Genomic DNA, 19,357 nt, shown 5'->3' on the forward strand with positions numbered 1-19,357 from the left:
CTGCTGAGGCAGGAACTTGGCCCCCCTTTTTTGCACCAGCTCTCCGTTGATGATTCCTTCACCTTTGAAGCTTTTCTTTAATTCCTTCCACGAGTTGAAAGCTTAGTTGGGTAGGATCAAGTCACCACTCCCTTTACTCCAGTTAGCATCAGGCTTTTCTTTTTAATCTTCTTGAGCACTGGACTTAGCTCCATACATTTCCTGGTGCTCCTTTTCTCCTAAAACTGCATTTTGCATTTTTCCTTGCTCAGCTTGCTCCTTTGCATTATAGATCTGTGTAAGAGTGACCAGTGATAGCCTCACAGCAGAGTCCATACTAGGCTGTCTTGGAATTTCCTCTACCATAGCCAATAATTCAGAACTTCAGTTTAGCCTCAGGCAGATTTTTTTGGCAAGGAGAGAAAGCAGCCACATTCTTCACGAAAATACCAGAAGAATAATCTTTTGGCTACTTACTAGCATTCTTGAAACCTTTGAACAAGACCATCGTAATCTACATTGCTGTCATCACCACTCTCTTCCATGCTTCACCTTCAGCCCATTAAGGCCCACTGAAGGTGGTTCAACTGCTTTCCTAATCCAAAGTCCACATTTTATCCACAAACAGCTAGGTCAGACCTGTCATCGCAACACCCCACTTCTGGTAAGGACTTCTGTCTTAGTGTTCTATTGCTGGAAGAGACACCATGACTACAGCCTTTCTAATAAAAGAAAGCATTTAATTGGGACTGGTTTACAATTTACTCCAGTTTTTAGTCCATCGGTATAATGGCAGCACACATACAGACATGGTGCTGGAGAAGTAGCTGAGGATTCTACATCCAGATCCACAGGCAGCAGGAAGAGAGACTGGGCCTGACTTGACCATTTGAAACCTCAGAGCCCACCACGGTAACGTAATTCAACAAAGCTGCACATCCTAACCCTTTCAAGTAGCACTTCCCCCTGGGGCCCGAGCAGTCAAATCCGTGAGCCAATGTGCTTCATTCTTAAATGTTAAGCCACCACAGGTGCTTGCTATGACTGAAATATGCTTGTTAGTTGGCTGTGAGACAATAGGTAGACACTACACTGGGTATATGCGTTATACATTGTTAATCTATTTTTAGTGAGTGGGTCTGTGTATGGAGAGTTTGTATGGATAAGTACAGGTGCCATCAACGACAGGAGGAAATCCCCTAGAGTTCAGGTTACAGGTAACTGGGCTGATGATGTGGGAGCCATGTGTGTTCTTAACCTCTGTGCCATCCTGCCCCAGCTTCACCCCAGGTGATTTCACAAGGAAACAAATCCATACAACCAGAAGCAAGTTAGCATCACCACATGGGACTATCCAGATCCTCAGGATATCCAGTATTCTCATAAGCTCATGGCTTGAGAAATAATTTTAAGATGATTGATTAAATCATTAAATAGAGACAAAATTATAGTAAAGAATTCAGGAGTTGAACCCTCTGGCTTTTCAAGGGTGTGGTGAACTACTAGTTTTTTCTGCACACCTTTGTTCTTTGTCCTGTTTTAAACCCTGTATATATATGTATGTATACACATATACACACATAGTAGGAAACAAATTTCCTCTGAATGTATGCAGGTGTGCACTCCTGAGCTTGTGAGCACACCTGGGCTATACATAAAGACAGGAGGAAGATGTAGGTGGCCTGCTTTACCACTTTCTGTTTTAGTCCCTTGAGACAGGGATCTGGATCTGAATCTAGATTTAGGCCGGCAGCCAGAAAGCCGAAGTGACCCTCTTACCATACCCCCCGAAATGGTGCCTGGGTTACAGATGCACACAGCCACACTAGGCTTTCTGTGTGGAATTGAATTCAGTCCTCCTAGTATATGCTGAAACTTTTTTGAGTGGTTTGGGTTTGGCCAATACCATGACATATTGACTCCTTTATGGAACTGGTTTGGTTTGGTTTGTTGTTTGTTTTGATGTTAAATGGGAGATTCCTGATGGGATTTTGTGCCTTCTGCCTTATCTAAAATCACATTTCTATTAAACTAAGTGGAAACAGAGGGCATAGTTGGTCAAATGGAAGAGGAAAGTTATGGTGAAATTCCACACAGCACATTTGGCATAAATCTGAGCTACAAGTTAACCTACTGAGCTCCTCTGGGTTGAGTGGATTTTCCTAAAGCACAAGAACCAACTGGGTAAAGTCGCTGGTGATGAAGGAGAAAACTGATATTGGCGCTGGTGCTGCAGTCCTGCCTGGATTCAGGTCCTGGGACAGGGAAGGACCTGGTCGGCAGGAAGAAATGAACAGTTCGACCTCGAGGTGAGTTTCAAACAAGTGACCAGCTCCAGATAGCTCCAGCCATCTTTATTATATATTGAAAACAAGCATGTCTTTCCATACTAACAAGTTTTTCTGATCCTCCAACATTAGCCTCCTGCAAAAACAAATATGTCAAATGGTTTTTCCCCCAACTTTTATTTTACATCAAAACATCTTTAAACCAAAACAATACTTACCATTTTGCAAGTATATCCTGTTTTTACAGAACTAAAAGGTGATTGACACAGGCACACATTTTCAAGAACAGCAATCCTGTTCAAAACATATTTACAGAAACGGGGCTGATCTGCCTCCGATCCTGTCAGCCTGAGTCAGAACAGCTCCCAGTGACAGCTGGCATCCCCAGACAAGACACCTGAGGAGCATCAGCTCCCAAAGAATTTTAGGGGGAAAATATTCAAGAAAAAAAAAGGGTCTCCAGGAATGGTCACATCTGTCCCATACATGATTGACAAATGACACTAAGCTGCCAGGAGAATCTGTTACAAGAGAGAAAAAGCACTCGGGCCACATGGTCCCAGCAAGACTCTGGGCTGTCCTTCCTAAGTGAGACTGCTGTGGGCTTTTGCCGCATCTGAAGACCTGTTGAACAAGCACTCATACACTGGTCTGAAACTAGGCCGCATGACTCCCATCAGGCTGGAGAGATGGTTAAGAGCATTTTTTCATGCAAGAAGATCCAGGTTTGATCCCTAGCATCCATATGGTGGTTTGCAATCATCCATAACTCCAGTTCCTAGGGATCCAACGTCATCTTCTGGCCTTCCTGGGCATTGAATGCCTATGGTGCAGCCATACATGGGAACAAAACACCCACACACAAAATAAAAACAAACAGTGGAACTTAGTAGGGATGAGGTATCATAGTGGTGGGTTTCTTAAGGGTACTTTTTTTAATGTCTATGTGTGAATGCTTGCATGAATATATGTGCACCATGTTTGTGCCTGGTGTCTTGAAGACAGAAAAGGACATGAAATCCCCTGGAGCTGGAGTTACAGGCATGGGTGCTAAGAACTGAATTTGTCCTCTACAAGAGCAATTCCCATTGTGCCATTTCTCTAGCCTCCTGTCTTAGGGTTTCTGTTGCTGTGAAAAGACATCATGATGATGGCACCTCTTATAAGGAAACATTTAATCGTGGTGGATTGCCGGGCGGTGGTGGCACACGCCTTTAATCCCAGCACTCGGGAGGCAGAGGCAGGTGGATCTCTGTGAGTTCGAGGCCAGCCTGGTCTACAAGAGCTAGTTCCAGGACAGGAACCAAAAAGCTACGGAGAAACCCTGTCTCGAAAATTAAAAAAAAAAAAAATCGTGGTGGATTGCTTAGTTGCAGAAGGTCAGACTGTTGTGATGGGAAGCTTGGCAGTGTGCAGGCAAATGTGTTGAAGGAGCGAGCAGGGAACAGCAAATCGGCTGACACTGGGTAAAGCCCATCCCCACAGTGACACACTTCTTCCAGCAAGGTCATATCCACTCCACCAAAGCCATACTTCCTAGTAGGGCCAATTACATTTTAACTACCACACCTCCCAAAATGAAACTTTAAAGCAGTGACAGATAAAAGAGTAGGAGATGCTCATTCAGTTCCATTTTATTACTTCTAAGGCTACATTTGTTTACTTGGTAAATGTATCCTAACGAAGCCTTAACCTTTAACAGTTGTTAAATACCTTGTGTGTTCACCAGACTGCAGGGGGTTAAGACGTTAGCCATACCACTCTTGTGTCTAATGTTTCAAAATGACCTTGTTTCCAGCCAGCTGTCTTAGTCTGCTTGTCCTATACAAGAAGATGCTGCAGCCGGGCAGTGGTGGCGCACGCCTTTAATCCCAGCACTCGGGAGGCAGAGGCAGGCGGATCTCTGTGAGTTCGAGACCAACCTGGTCTACAAGAGCTAGTTCCAGGACAGGCTCCAAAGCCACAGAGAAACCCTGTCTCGAAAAACCAAAAAAAAAAAAAAAAAAAAAAAAAAGATGCTGCAGTTTACTAGTTTAAAGAACAACAGGGTTTCTCATGATCCTGGTGGCCAGGACATCCAATAAGGATTAGTTTGCCTTTGATATTACTTTTTATGATTTATAAAAAACATCTAAGTGACAATACACGAGTTTCACCTGGAAAATATTAACCTTTATGTATTATACAAGCGGCCAGCAGCTTTTGGAAATAAAAGTCATAAAAGTGGGTGGTTTCTGTGTTTATTTTCATTTTAATAGTTTTTCATTTCTTACCATTTTGGTAAGTTGCTTCAATAGACCAGTCATCTTTTTAGAGCAATCGAAATCAAAGTGAAGTATGGGTTTCCACAGATGAAACTGTGCATATATAAACTGTGACCCAACCCGTTATCAAGCTGCTTACTGGATGGCATCGGCAGCTGAGCGATTCCTACATGCGACAATGTTGTGAAGCTGCTCAAGCGGATGATGAAATCGGTACACAAAGGGAGGAAAGAGGAAGGAACATAGTGTAGTTCGCCTACCCTTGGGAAAGAAAAACAAATTACATGTGATTTGATAGCTGTCGAAGGAAGGGAGGGAGCCTTAATTTTAATTAAGGTCTATTGCGCGCCAGTTACCAAGCTAGGTAATGTAGTTGGTAAAATATCATATACTATCTGTGCACCCAACACGGAAATCTCTGAAAGACTAATGGGTTTGGAAGACTTTCTGAATTCCATTAATATTATGAAGACTTTACTGTTTCAGTCAGTGTTTCAACTGTTAGCCGACCGGACAAACAAACGTAGTGCAAAAGAGCCGGACTACCCTGATTGGGCCGGACTAGACCTGCACGGCCGCCTCCGACCGGATTGCGCCTGCGCCAACGCGGCCGTTTCCCACCCAACCCCCCCGCCCTCGCACGGCGTCTGCGCATCGGGGCAACTGCGCATGAGTCCGTGGTGAGTGGCGGACGGGGAGCCGGGCGGCAGAGATTTAGGCGGGTTTGGGCAGTTTCGGGTGGACTCCGTGGCGGCGGCGTGCGGTCACTGGTGACCGCGGTGGGACTTGCGGTCCACGGGGGCGGACTTGCTGCCCAGGGGGTGGGGCTTGCTGCCCATGGAACCCGGACTTGCTGTCCACGCTGACGCTTTGAGACTTTCCTAGTGTGGTCTCGGCTCTGCAGGGTCCATGGACTTGGGCACCTTGTCCCGGAAACAGACCCTAACATTCCGCAGGTGGTCAGGTCGGACTGGTGCTCAGACCGGAAGCCGGAAGTCTGCGGGGGAAGGGGTTGGGAGGCACGTGCTGGACCCAGGCCTTGGCTGCCTGTGCGGTACCCTAACTTACCAGGCTGTGTGTAGGGCCCGCGTCCTCGGTGGAAGTTGTATCTCAGGTTGCGGTGGGGTTTATGTTTGAGATGGTCTCACAGTGTAGTCCGGGCTGCTGTGGCACTCTTTGCTCCATCTTGCCTCTTCCCGCTGTCGCCACACCCAGTAATCTTTCTTTAAAAAAATGAATACTTTATAGGTTAAATACTATTTAGAAGGACTTGTCTCAGGCAAGGAACCTTCTCTGAAAGTCAAAGCACAAGATTTTCATAGCCAGGCGGTGGTGGCACGCGCTTTTAGTCCTAGACGCAGGCAGATCCGAGTTGAGGACCAGCCTGGTCTACGAGCGAGTTCTAGGATAGCCAGGCCTATAGAGAGAGACCCTGCCCCCCCCCCCCAAAAAAAACCACACAAAAAAAGTAGAATTATAAAGTAAAAACCATCTGTGATTCTAGCTGCAGAGAACTAGTGGCCTCCACAAGCACCTACATTCACTTGCACAAATCCCCCCTCCCACAGAAATTTTTACTTTTTAAGTTTCTTCTTAAAAATTGTTTATGTGGGGGCTGGAGAGATGGCTCAGAGGTTAAGAGCATTGCCTGCTCTTCCAAAGGTCCTGAGTTCAATTCCCAGCAACCACATGGTGGCTCACAACCATCTGTAATGGGGTCTGATGCCCTCTTCTGACCTGCAGGCATATACACAGACAAAATATTGTATACATAATAAATAAATAAATATTAAAAAAAAGAAACTTGTATTAAAAAATTGTTTTTGTGTATATGTGTATGAGCTCCATGAGAATGTAAATCACATATGTCCTGGAGTCAGAAGCAATCATGGGATCACCAAGAGGTTGTGAGCTGCCATGCGGATGCTGGAACTCGAACCTCTGCCCTTTGGTTAGAACAGCCAGTACTCTTAAACTCAAGCCATCTCTCCAGGCCCACATAGTGTTTTTGTTTTGTTTTGTTAATGAAAATTACTTAGACAATATCTACCAGGCACATTCGACGTTTTTACATTGCAAAATGACTTTTATCTACAGAGTTCACACTCAGAAACAAACAATTGAGTTGAAAAAAAAAATCTCAGTTATCCTGGGTGCATGGTTGAGAACCCAGACCGGCCATTTTCTTCCATTCACAGACTAGGATAGATATACTTCCCCCTGCGGTTTACCAATGACTCTGTTGAATCCTCGGTTAACTCTCTTTCTGTTGGGTTACACTGTCTTGACCTAAATTTCTTGCAGAAGGTACTCTAATGCTCTGTGGAAACATACAGCATTGGTAGGTTTTTTGATAGGTAGATTTGCTGCGTGGAAACATAGTTTTTATACAAGAGTCCCAGCTGGTAGTGACGGCGCACGCCTTTAATCCTGCACTTGGGAGGCAGAGGCAGGAGGATCTCTATGAGTTTGAGGCCAGCCTGATCTACAGAGTGAGTTCCAGGACAGCCAGGACTGTTAGAGAAACCCTGTCTTCAAAAACCAAAAAAGAAAAAAAAGAAAGGAAGGAAGGAAGGAAGGGAGGGAGGGAGGGAGGGAAGGGGGGTAAAAAGAAAGTTAGCAATGACAGAAACTTCTGTCTTCCACCACTGCCTTAGACAGATAATGCCCAGACACATCAAGAAACGAATGAAATTTATGCTCACTATCAGTGAATGTTTGATTTGATTAATTTATAGCCCCGTGTATGAAGGATGACAAAAAGTTTCTTAGGCTCGTGAGTTTAAGGAGAGTCTATTGCTGTGTGACCTGCTCTTTCCTAACGTGGTGGTGGAGGCCATGTGCGTTTGCTGCCGTGCCTCAGCTGTGGAGTGAGTCTGCTCTGACCACAGATCATTATCAGTTAGCTTCTGCTTGTGCCTGTTTAGTAACCTCTTACTGATGCCAGCACCCCCATACACGTTTAGTTTTGGATCCTCATGTAGGAGGGCATAACCTTCAGCTTAAGAAGTTAAGGAACGGGGGCTGGAGAGATGGCTCAGAGGATAAACAAGGTAATATATACCCAACATAACTAAGAGCAAAACCATGAAGAGGAGATGGAGAGATAGGAAGAGTGCAGGGGACCCAAGTTTGGTTCCCAGCACCCATATCAGGTAGCTTCCAACTGCCTGTAATTCCAGCCTTTGAGAATTCTGTCCTGGCACGATATTGCAGTCAAGTGTGTGCACACACACACACACACACACACACACACACACACCATTAAAAATAAAAATCTTGGGGCTGGGGAGATGGCTCAGTGGTTAAGAGCATTGCCTGCTCTTCCAAAGGTCCTGAGTTCAATTCCCAGCAACCACATGGTGGCTCACAACCATCTGTAATGGGGTCTGGTGTCCTCTTCTGGCCTGCAGGCATACACACAGACAGAATATTGTATACATAATAAATAAATAAATAAATAAGTTAAAGAACATCTAGGCTATGTTTACATAAGTTTTTCAAGGTCGTGGGCACAAGGCATTCATATGCACGGACATACATGGAAGCAAAACACTCATGCACAATAAAAACGATAAGGAAAGGATTGGACTACTAAGTATAGATATGAAGTTGACCTTCTGTTTATCGAGATGAAAAGTGCAGTGTCAAAGATGAGAATTGGTGAGGTGGTTCAGTGGGTAAAGTTTCTTGTGCACAAGCCTGTTGCCCCAAGTTTGATCCCCATAACCCACATGGCCAAGGTTTTTTTTTTTTTTTTTTTTTTATCAAATTTGCTGAAAAACTAGAAACCCCACGGATACAAGAACCTCGGTAAATGCAAAGTACTAGAAACGCGTGGAAAGTGTAACAAGGCAGACGTAAGTAGAAGTCTTAACGACCCTGGGGAAAGAAGGGCACAAGAGTATGAGGGAAAACTTATGCTGGCAGGTCCATAGGTGTGTGCAGGTACATAGGTGTGCAGGTACATAGGTGTGTGCAGGTACGTAGGTGTGTGCAGGTCCGTAGGTGCGTGCAGGTACATAGGTGTGTGCAGGCACATAGGTGCGGGCAGGCACATAGGTGTGTGCAGGCACATAGGTGTGTGCAGGCACATAGGTGTGGGCAGGCACATAGGTGTGCAGGTACATAGGTGTGTGCAGGCACATAGGTGTGGGCAGGCACATAGGTGTGTGCAGGTCCATAGAGGTGTGCAGGCACATAGGTGTGGGCAGGTACATAGGTGTGTGCAGGTACATAGGTGCTGGCAGGTACATAGGTGTGGGCAGGTCCATAGGTGCGGGCAGGCCCATAGGTGCGGGCAGGCCCATAGGTGTGGGCAGGTCCATAGGTGCGGGCAGGTACATAGGTGTGTGCAGGCACATAGGTGTGGGCAGGTACATAGGTGTATGCAGGTACATAGGTGTGGGCAGGTACATAGGTGTGTGCAGGTCCATAGGTGTGTGCAGGTACATAGGTACGGGCAGGTACATAGGTGTGCAGGCACATAGGTGTGTGCAGATCCATAGGTGTGGGCAGGTACATAGGTGCGGGCAGGTACATAGGTGTGTGCAGGCACATAGGTGTGGGCAGGCACATAGGTGTGCAGGTACATAGGTGTGTGCAGGCACATAGGTGTGTGCAGGCACATAGGTGTGGGCAGGCACATAGGTGTGGGCAGGCACATAGGTGTGTGCAGGCACATAGGTGTGGGCAGGCACATAGGTGTGCAGGTACATAGGTGTGGGCAGGTCCATAGGTGTGGGCAGGTCCATAGAGGTGTGCAGGCACATAGGTGTGGGCAGGTACATAGGTGTGTGCAGGTACATAGGTGCTGGCAGGTACATAGGTGCGGGCAGGTCCATAGGTGCGGGCAGGCCCATAGGTGCGGGCAGGCCCATAGGTGTGGGCAGGTCCATAGGTGCGGGCAGGCCCATAGGTGTGGGCAGGTCCATAGGTGCGGGCAGGTACATAGGTGTGTGCAGGCACATAGGTGTATGCAGGTACATAGGTGTGGGCAGGTACATAGGTGTGTGCAGGTCCATAGGTGTGTGCAGGTACATAGGTACGGGCAGGTACATAGGTGTGCAGGCACATAGGTGTGTGCAGATCCATAGGTGTGGGCAGGTACATAGGTGCGGGCAGGTACATAGGTGTGTGCAGGCACATAGGTGTGGCACATCACACGTGTGGAGGTCAGGGTCCTGCCTTTTTTTAAGACAACATCTTGTAACCCTGGCTGGCCTGGAACTGACTAGAGCAGGCCAACCTCAGAGACCTGCCTCTGCCTCCCAAGTGCTGGGACTAAAGGCGAACGAACCCCCTAGGCCTGACTGTCCTACCTTATTTCAGGGTTCCTCTCAGTTGTGCTGCATCCATCTCCTGTCTCTACCTCCCTGGGGCTGGGTCATCATAGGCAAGCCACCTCATCTGCTTTTTGTTTGTTTTAGATTTATTTGTATTTTATGTATGTAAGTATTTGCCTTTATGGATGTCCATGCACCACATGTGTGCCTGGTGCCAGTAAAGGCCAGAAGCGGGCATCAGATCCCCTGGGACTGGAGTTATTGATGTGTAAGCTGCCATGTGGGTGCTGAGGATAGAAACAGGTCCTCTGAAAGAGCAGCCAGTGCTTGACTGCTGAGCCATCTCTCCAGCCCCTCGTCTGGCTGTTTTTACAGGGATTCCAAATACTGACCTCGGGTTGTCAGGGTAGCATAGCCAGTGATTTCAGCTGCTAAGCCAGCCCCCCCAGCCCTGCAAAGTTTTAAATATCTATGCTTCCTGTGTAAAATTCTCTTCTCACCAGGCGGTGGTTACACACACCTTTGCACCTTTAATCCAGCATTTGGGACGCAGAGGCAAGAGGATCTCTGAGTTCGAGGCCAGCCTGATCTACAGAGCTAGTTTTAGGACAGCCAGAGCTACATAAAGAAACCATGTCTGGATGGGGAAGAAATTCACTTCTGTTTGAGTTGTTTTGAGTTAGTTGTTCTCATTATTACTTGGTGGGCAAGGAAAGAAATCCGTACAACATATGTTCCTGCTCTGCAGGTCGCAGCCGGTTGGAAATGAGCGATTCGGAAGATGACGATACACCCCAGCTTTCTTCCCATGCCTTAGCAGCTCTCCAGGAATTTTATGCTGAGCAGAAGCAGTCCACAAACCCAGGAGGGGGTGATAAATATAATGTTGGGGTGATAGAGGAGAACTGGGTAAGTGAATGCGTCCATGTGGGGAAATAGCGGTGTGGGGTGTGGCACTGCCGTTGCCTAGTCATTGTTTTCCCTGCCTTTCCCTCCACCTGCCATTCAGAAACTGAGAACTCAAGAGGGAGCAAGGTTAGGAAACGGACAGCGGACATCCTGGGACAATATGTGCAGATTTGCCTGGCTCTGGTTGGCAGCACTGGTGATCAGAGGAGGGGTTTGGCAGGTAGTGAGATGGTGTTGTCATGTTGTAAGTTACTTGTGCTTTGTAATTGGGTAGAGGCACACACCCTATTGGTTTTCATAGAACCCAACAGTTCTGATGGAAAGAAAAATGCATCATTTCAATAAAAGAGGTAGCTGAAGCTAACTAATAACGGAAACTGATGAGAGACTATTAAGGCTGTTTTCTAGCTTTATACATTCTGTGTTTTGTAGCCATATAAAAAGTTGGTATACCAGGACTCTGGTGCGTCCTGTATCCTAGCACCCAGGAGGCAGACGCAGGAAGATCAGGCGGCCTCAGGTCCACCTAGGCTACATAGTGAGTTAACGGACAGCCTGGAATACATAACAAGCCCCTGTCTCAAAAAAATAGTGTAGAAAGGAAGTGGGAATTAGACATTAATGCTGCTGAGAGAAGCCTCGGGCGTACGTGTTTGGAAGGCCTCGCGTTGGTCTCTGTTGACTTAAGAGTAACAGCTGTCTTTCCCTGTTGCTTGGTTAGTGGAGAACGGTTTTGCTTTGGTTTCCAATTTTTTGCATTTTTAAGATCTTTAAGGTATGTAAAGTTTTCTGACCATCCCCCATCCCCACTTAAAACTATGGTACAGTAATGCTCCTTCCTGTCCTCCAGGTGCCCTATCTTCTCATCATTTTCCTTCCTTGTGGGTTTTGTTGTGGTTGTTGTTTTTGTTTTATTTATTTATTTATTATTGTTTTTCAAAACGGGCTTTCTATTATGTAGCTCTGACTGTCTTAGAACTCGCTCTGTAGACCAGGCTGGCCTCAAACTCACAGATTTTCTCTGTTCCAGGACAGCCAGAGAAAATCTGTCTCAAAATATATATTAAAAAAGAAGAGGAGGAGGAGGAGAAAAGAAAAGAGAAAAGAAAGGAAAGGAAATAGAACTCTAGGTGGTACACATCTGTTACCCAGCACACAGGAGGATAGAGGCCGAAGGTTCAGGAGCTTGGGGTTATCCTCAGCTACATAGCAAGTCTGAGGTCAGCCTCATCACTGCCACCCCACACATAAAAGAACATGATTAAAGAAAAAACAACAACAACAAAAATAAGAAACATGATTGCTAGCTATGGTGGTGGCTACCTTTAATCCCAGCACTGGTGCGTGTGTGCGTGTGTGCGTGTGTGTGTGTGTGTGTGTGTGTGTGTGTGTGTGTGTGTGTCTGAGGCAGATGTATCTCTGAGTTACGTGTGTGTGTGTGTGTCTGAGGCAGATGTATCTCTGAGTTGTGTGTGTGTGTGTGTGTGTGTGTGTGTGTGTGTTCCAGACCCAGCCAGGGCTGCATAGTGAGACTGTTTTGAAAGGAGGGAGGGAGGAAGGGAAGGAAAAAAAGCTAAAAATCTAAAATTCTGTCATTATTTTGATAGAAATTGTGTTCTGCTAAGCTGTCAGTCAAGTGTGAGGACAGAGTAATACATTTCAGGCTTGCAACAGAAAGGTCTGCTCTAGTCAGTAAACCAAGGAAGGAAGGGTGAGCCATAGGGAGATGACGTTCTGCCGACACACAGCAGGAGAGGGCTTCTTAGGACAGTAACACCAAGTCAGGGAGGTGGCCCTTCTGAAAACCAGAGCAACATTGGTCTTCCAGGAGGATCTCTGGGGAAGGGCAGTTGAATGGTGGGGTGGAATACCCAGCAGGAAGATGGTTGTGATCAAAGGCCAATAGAGGGTTTTGGAGAATGGAGGATAAATACAAAGGCCTTGGGGCATAGCTCATTTGGTGGAACGCTCACTTAGCATTCATGAAACTGGATTCAACCCTAGTCCCTCACAAAATGGGCACCATAGCTTACACTTGTAATCCTAGCCCTTGAGGTGGGGAGACAGGAGGATCAAGAGTTTCCAGCTCATTCTTGGCTACATAGGGAGTTCAAAGCCAGTGTGGGATGTGTGCGACCCTGTCTCTAAATAAATGAATAACCAATGGATGGGGCAATCATGATGTATTAACTAGGAAAAATAAATTTCCACACTGGAAAATAATGTACTCTTAGTATATTATGTGGCTCAACGGTGTTGGCTCCTCTTATCCAAAATGTGGATTATAGCTGCACAGAGACGATGAAGGAGGAGGTGTGTGTGAAACAGCAAAATGTGGGCTCAGTAAGTAGAGCATTCTGCAGACAGAATTTAAACATGGTGTTTAGGGGCAGGGGTGAACGGATAGAAAAATCCAAGAGTCGAAGATGATAGCTTCTGAGGGATGGGGCTGCTACGCCCAAGTTAGTTATCCTCAAAAAAGAAGCTCCACTGAACCAGATTCCCATATAAAGCACAAGAGGGTTTTTAATATTCGAACTTGAGTTTGAACTACACCTCAGCTTGCCAATGCGGCAGGTGAGGGGTGAGGGGAGCAGCGAGTCCGGGGAAGGGAGGCTTAAAAGGGAAAAACCAGGGGCGTTCACATCCTGTCACCTGGGGATTGGGTGAGGACAAAGGGTAAGGTGGTCTCTGAACCCTTTGGACAGTTTTTGGGCACAAAAACCCTAAGAAAGAGCCATAAATTACTGACAAGGTGTCTTCAAGGACAGGACGCCTCCTAGGAACATCTGGACCTCGTTAAACTTTATGGCTCCGCTCCCTAGCTCCTTAATTGGCTATTTTCAGGGTATCTGTTCAAATTCCTCTACTGCATCCCATCTGGAGCTGAGATCAGCCCCACTCATTACATGGCTTACGATGAAGCCCCCTCTTTAAAATGGAGTTTTCAAGCAGAGACTGTATGCAGGACAGCAAGGACTTCCCAGGGGAGAGAGGGGGAGAAATGGGCTGACTCAGAGGCAAACCAAACTGCTTTCTTCACACTGACATCATCCCTCACTTACGAGTATGAATATCTAAGTAGGAACCACCAGAAATGTAAGGAAAGTCACCCATCAGTATGAAACAAAACATCCAAACTACAGGCAAACCCAGCTGTGAGGGACGAAGCAGCTAACCTGGGAGACATGGAAGAGGTGAGGACAAGGGAGGTGTGGGAACCGACTGCCACAGGGTCCTCTGTATGGGTCCTCTGTGTGCCCTGTCCTCTGGCCGGCTTTCTCTTTGACAGTGGCTGAATCTGAAGTCTAATCCGGTTCAGGTGGGGTAAGTTATGCCATCCAGAGAACCTTGGCTGGTTGTTGGCCTTAGCACCGTAACATTAGCAGCCCCGGGTGCTCAGTGTGTAGATTCTGTTGATACACTGGGGGATGGTACCGATTTTAAATAACTCAGGAGAAAAGTGACCGGTGACATGGTAAATAGTGAATACTGGCTTGGGAGGTAGAAGGGGAAAGAAGTGGGTGTGGATCCTGAGACGGGTGTCCTGTCCCTGTTACAGCAGCTGAGCCAGTTTTGGTACAGTCAGGGCACTGCTTTGCGACTGGCACAGGAAGCCATTGCTGCTGCTGGAGAAGGTGGCAGGTGAGTTTCAAATTTTGTTTCTTTTTCTTTTTTTGTTTAAATTAGTCTGAGGGACTGATGGAAGCACAAGCATGACACTTAGGAGGCACAGGTGAATGTATAAATATTTTGAATTTCCTTCCTAAATGAGGTATTTCTTAAAAGTCTGAATTATAATCTGTAAATATTGTCCCATGGTTTGCAGTTCTTGGCTCACTAGAACTGCTTCCAGTACTAAGTCCTGGGAACATGGGGGGATCTATTCACTGTAGCCTCTCTCTCACTCCCCCAACCCTTCTCTCTGAGACAGCGCCTCATATAGCCCAGGCTAGCCTCAAACTATTTATGTGTTGTGACTGGTCTTGAACTCCTGATCCTTCTGCCCTGCCTCCGTCTTCCTAAGTGCTGAGATTTCCCAGGTGAGCCGCCACACCAGCTTCCCAGTAACATTTCTCAGTTTTACTTTGCCTCTCTCTTTTGCAGCACAAGAGATCAGTGCAGGGTGTTGTACATGCTGGGCAAGCATTTTATAGCAAGCTATAGCCCAGCTCTTAGGAAAACGTCATTTCTCCAGGGCCCCCTCTAGCTTTGCTCCAGCTCCTCCCGAGGGCTCCCTGGCCAGCATGCCGCTGTGTCCTGTGCTCCTGAGAGCTCCCCTGGCCACCATGCCGCTGTGTCTTGTGCTCTTGAGGGCTCCCCTGGCCACCATGCCATTGTGTCCTGTGCTCCTGAGGGCTCCCCTGGCCAGCACGCCGCTGTGTCCTGTGCTCCTGAGGGCTCCCCTGACCAGCATGCCACTGTGTCCTGTGCTCCTGAGGGCTCCCCGGCCAGCACTCCGCTGTGTCCTGGGTTCCAGTCCTGAGTTTACAGCCTCGTCTAAGCGGATTCTACCCCGCAACTTCCACAGAAAACTGTTTTGATTTCTTCTTTCTCTGAACATTTTGCTGAGTGTCTAATTCTGGCTTTTGAAAATGTTGCTCCAGGGGCTGGAGAGATGGTTCAGTGGTTAAGAGCATTGCCTGCTCTTCCAAAGGTTCTGAGTTCAAGTCCCAGCAACCACATGGTGGCTCACAACCATCTGTAATGAGGTCTGGTGCTCTCTTCTGGCCTGCAGACATACACACAGACAGAATATTGTGTACATTAAAAAAAAAAGAAGAAGAAAATGTTGCTCCATTCTCACTGTTAAGAGTGTGTCCTATGGGGGGATGCATGTGAATGAGTGTGTCCTATGGGGGGATGCATGTGAATGAGTGTGTCCTATGGGGGGGTCCATGTGAATGAGTGTGTCCTATGGGGGGTCCATGTGAATGAGTGTGTCCTATGGGGGGGGTGCATGTGAATGAGTGTGTCCTATGGGGGGGGTGCATGTGAATGAGTGTGTCCAAAGGGGGGATCCATGTGAATGAGTGTGTCCTATGGGGGGATCCATGTGAATGAGTGTGTCCGAAGGGGGGATCCATGTGAATGTGTCCGAAGGGGGGTGCATGTGAATGAGTGTGTCCTATGGGGGGATCCATGTGAATGAGTGTGTCCGAAGGGGGGATCCATGTGAATGAGTGTGTCCTAGGGGGATCCATGTGAATGAGTGTGTCCGAAGGGGGGATCCATGTGAATGAGTGTGTCCTATGGGGGGGGATCCATGTGAATGAGTGTGTCCTATGGGGGGATCCATGTGAATGAGTGTGTCCGATGCGGGGGTGCATGTGAATGAGTGTGTCCGAAGGGGGGATCCATGTGAATGTGTCCGAAGGGGGGTGCATGTGAATGAGTGTGTCCTATGGGGGATCCATGTGAATGAGTGTGTTCCGTGTGTCTTCCTCAGCTGCAAGTCTTGTTTTCTGTCTTGGGATTTTATGCTGCTGTTTATTTGTTTTTTCTTAGCTTGTTGGCTTTCAGCTGCTGATAAACACTAGAGATATGGCTCGTTTGGAGGTTTGGTCATGGTGAGCTGGCCTGTGGGAAGCAGCACAGACAGCGAGGTAGCTAGGAAGCCAAGCATGTTCCCAGTGACCCAGCTTCCTCTCACAGCCTCCTTTTAATAACCAGAGACCAAGGTTCTAAACATGAATCTCAGCTGGACGCCTTTAATCCCACCACTTGGACAGATCTCTGAGTTGGAGGCCAACCTGGTCTACAGAGCAAGTGCCAGGACAGCCAGGGCTACACAGAGAAATGCTGTCTTGAGAAAACAAACAGCAAGCAAACAAAAAACTTTGAGGTTGAAGCTATAACATTTGGTGATAATATTGTATTTGTTATGTTGGATTTTCCCACTAATCAGTAATTTTTACCATTAAATATTAATTGGAAGCAACTTTTCTTTCTTTCTTTTTAGTCTTTATTTTCCTCTGGAAGGTGAGTTCGGTGTTTGTAGGAGCCCTGCTGTGGTAAAGGCCGCGTGCAGCGGGCACAGCACCTGTGCCCTCCCCACTGCCCCTCCCTCTTCTCTCTTGCACTCTGGTGTTTACAGCGCTGGGAGCAGCTACTTTGTTTTGTTTTGTTTTTTTCAAGACAGGGTTTCTCTGTGCAACAGTCCTGGCTGTCCTGGAACTCGGGTCTGTTAACCAGGCTGGCCTTGAACTCAAAGAGATCCACCTGCCTCTGCCTCCCAACTGCTGGGATTAAAAGTGTGTGCCACAACTTCCCAGCTGGGGAGCAGTTACTTTTATATTCTACATTTTCTTTTATTTTAGTTTTGGGGTTTTTGTTGTTGTTGTTGTTAGTTTTTTCCTAGTTCTTGGGGAATTCGGTGTGACATGTTTTCACCCCAGCCTCTTGAGTGTCTCTGCCCCGACCCCCCCCCCCCCCCCCACACACACACACAGCATCAGGTTTTCTTTTCTCTTTTCAGTCCATCAGGAACAAGGAGACTCACATCCACCATGTCCGGCTGGAGTGAGACATTTTAAACACCAGGTTCCTCAGAAGCGAAGGCTGTAAAGTTTTAAGTGTTGTTAACAATCCTTATACTGTTGCCTTCTTAGCATCCTTTGTTCAAGAAGATCCTGCTTTCTGTGTTAGCAGGAAAGACGTCTTTAGAGTTCCTAAGCTCTGGAGCTGCTGTGGTGTGAACCCTCCACCCAGTTATCAGAGCGCTTTACACCTAAGGGACTGGGGCACAAGTGAGCGCTGTCAGTGGTAGGCTGGGTTTCTAGTCTTTCCATTTTGTGCCCGATGTATTTTTTTCTTAAATACATTTTACTTACTATGTATACAGTGTCCTACCTGCACGTATGCTTGCGCACCACACCAGATCTCATTACAGATGGGTGTGAGCCACCCTGTGGTTGCTGGGAATTGAACACAGGACCCCGGAAGAGCAGCCAGTGCTGAGCCATCTCTCCAGCCTTACTGTATTTGTTGATCTCACCAAGAAAGGTGAACTTTGAGCATCTGTATAAATGCTGTTTACAAGTACTTAGATTTGAAAGAAAACTTGAGATCATCGGTGTAATTTCATCTAATATGAAGAATAATCACTGTACTCGAGCACTAGTAATTGTGTGAACAACAGAAACGGTCTGCAGAGCAGGCAGTGCCGTCCTAACGAACCTCACACACTGGAACTACATGACTTGAAGTGGTGAAACGTCAGAGACACACTGGAAGCTTATGTATAGTGTCTGAGTTTTAAGTGGAACCAAATCAAAATACTTTTTTTCTAGAATCAGAAAAAACAAAATGAAATCTGAGGACAGAGACTTCGAGAAAGTAGTTCTTTGCACGGTTCACGATCTCGCCTTATGCACTTGCTTGCAGAATCGCATGCGTGAGTGCACCCAGTGTGTATCAGAAGCTCCGGGAGCTGCACGGGGAGGGCATCTCTGTCTACATCTTTGAGTATGACAAAAGATTCGCCATATATGGGGAAGAATTTGTCTTCTATGATTACAACAATCCACTGGACTTACCTGCAAGAATTGCTGAGCACAGTTTTGACATCGTGGTTGCAGATCCTCCTTACCTGTCTGAGGAATGTCTCAGAAAGACATCTGAAACAATCCGGTACCTGACTCGGGGCAAGGTTCTGCTGTGCACAGGTGGGTGCTGCCGTCACATCCTGTAAGAGCCCCTTTAAAGGTTGGCAGAGATCTCAGAACTGAATCCCCAATCTGCCACTTAACTACATGACCACAACCAAGTTAAGTGGGCAAGGGAACTGTTGTGAATTGAGTGAGGTAACACACATGATGTGTTTAACATGGTCTGACTCATGTACATGGGACACGTGTTAGCTATTCTTTTTAGTAGCCACCACCATGAACACAGACATGCACTACACACATAGGACATTTCTGCAGCACACAACACATATATACACACAATAAAGAGAAGTGGAAAAAGTAGGCACTTTGCAAACATGTTAGAAGAAGTAAAAAGGAATATAAAGACTTTATCCTGGGACTGGAGAGATAGCTCAGCAGTTAAGAGCACTGGCTGCTCTGTTAGAGGATCCAGGTTCAATTCCTAGCACCCACAAGGCAGCTCACACCTGTCTGTAACTCCAGTTCCAGGGCTTCTGACACCCTCACAAAGACATACAAGCAAAACACCAATACATATAAAATAAATAAAATACTATATCCTGTGTGCAGTGGGATTGTCCCCTGTCTGCATGTGAAGTGGGGTTGGGGTCTCCATCTAGCTGTAGGGGTGCGTTTGACTCTTAGCTCACTTGGTTGGTTCTTTGCAGGAGCCATCATGGAAGAGCAGGCAGCTCAGCTCCTAGATGTTAAAATCTGCAAGTTTATTCCAGAACATTCCCGAAATTTGGCCAATGAGTTCCGCTGTTATGCAAACTATGATTCTGGTCTGGACTGTGAAACCTAAATTCACATGGCAACATGTGACAATAAAGGGCTCCAAGGAACACGTCCATTTCCCAGTTTATTCTCTTTCTGTTGAAACGTGGCCTTCCCCTCCTGCTGCTCTGGACTGGGACTCTCCTGGCTTAATTTTCAAAATAAAACTTCTCATTGCTGTTTCTATAATGAGGTTGAGATTC

The 19,357-nt window shown here is 46.8% G+C and overlaps 1 protein-coding gene across 1 annotated transcript; it reads left to right on the top strand.

The window, feature by feature from the left end:
• Window positions 1-5,081: 5,081 nt before the first annotated feature.
• Eef1akmt1 (EEF1A lysine methyltransferase 1) lies at window positions 5,082-19,343 on the top strand. The gene is made up of 5 exons (XM_041634134.1): window positions 5,082-5,211; window positions 10,565-10,725; window positions 14,288-14,370; window positions 18,112-18,392; window positions 19,046-19,343. Exons 2-5 carry the CDS (start codon window positions 10,582-10,584, stop codon window positions 19,180-19,182), a joined length of 645 nt encoding a protein of 214 aa, XP_041490068.1. The 5' UTR covers window positions 5,082-5,211; window positions 10,565-10,581; the 3' UTR covers window positions 19,183-19,343.
• The last annotated feature ends 14 nt before the right edge of the window (window positions 19,344-19,357 follow it).

The sequence above is a fragment of the Microtus oregoni genome, unplaced genomic scaffold (assembly GCF_018167655.1).
Source record: "Microtus oregoni isolate MIOR12 unplaced genomic scaffold, Mior012 000045F_ref0000178, whole genome shotgun sequence".
NCBI lineage: Eukaryota > Metazoa > Chordata > Mammalia > Rodentia > Cricetidae > Microtus > Microtus oregoni.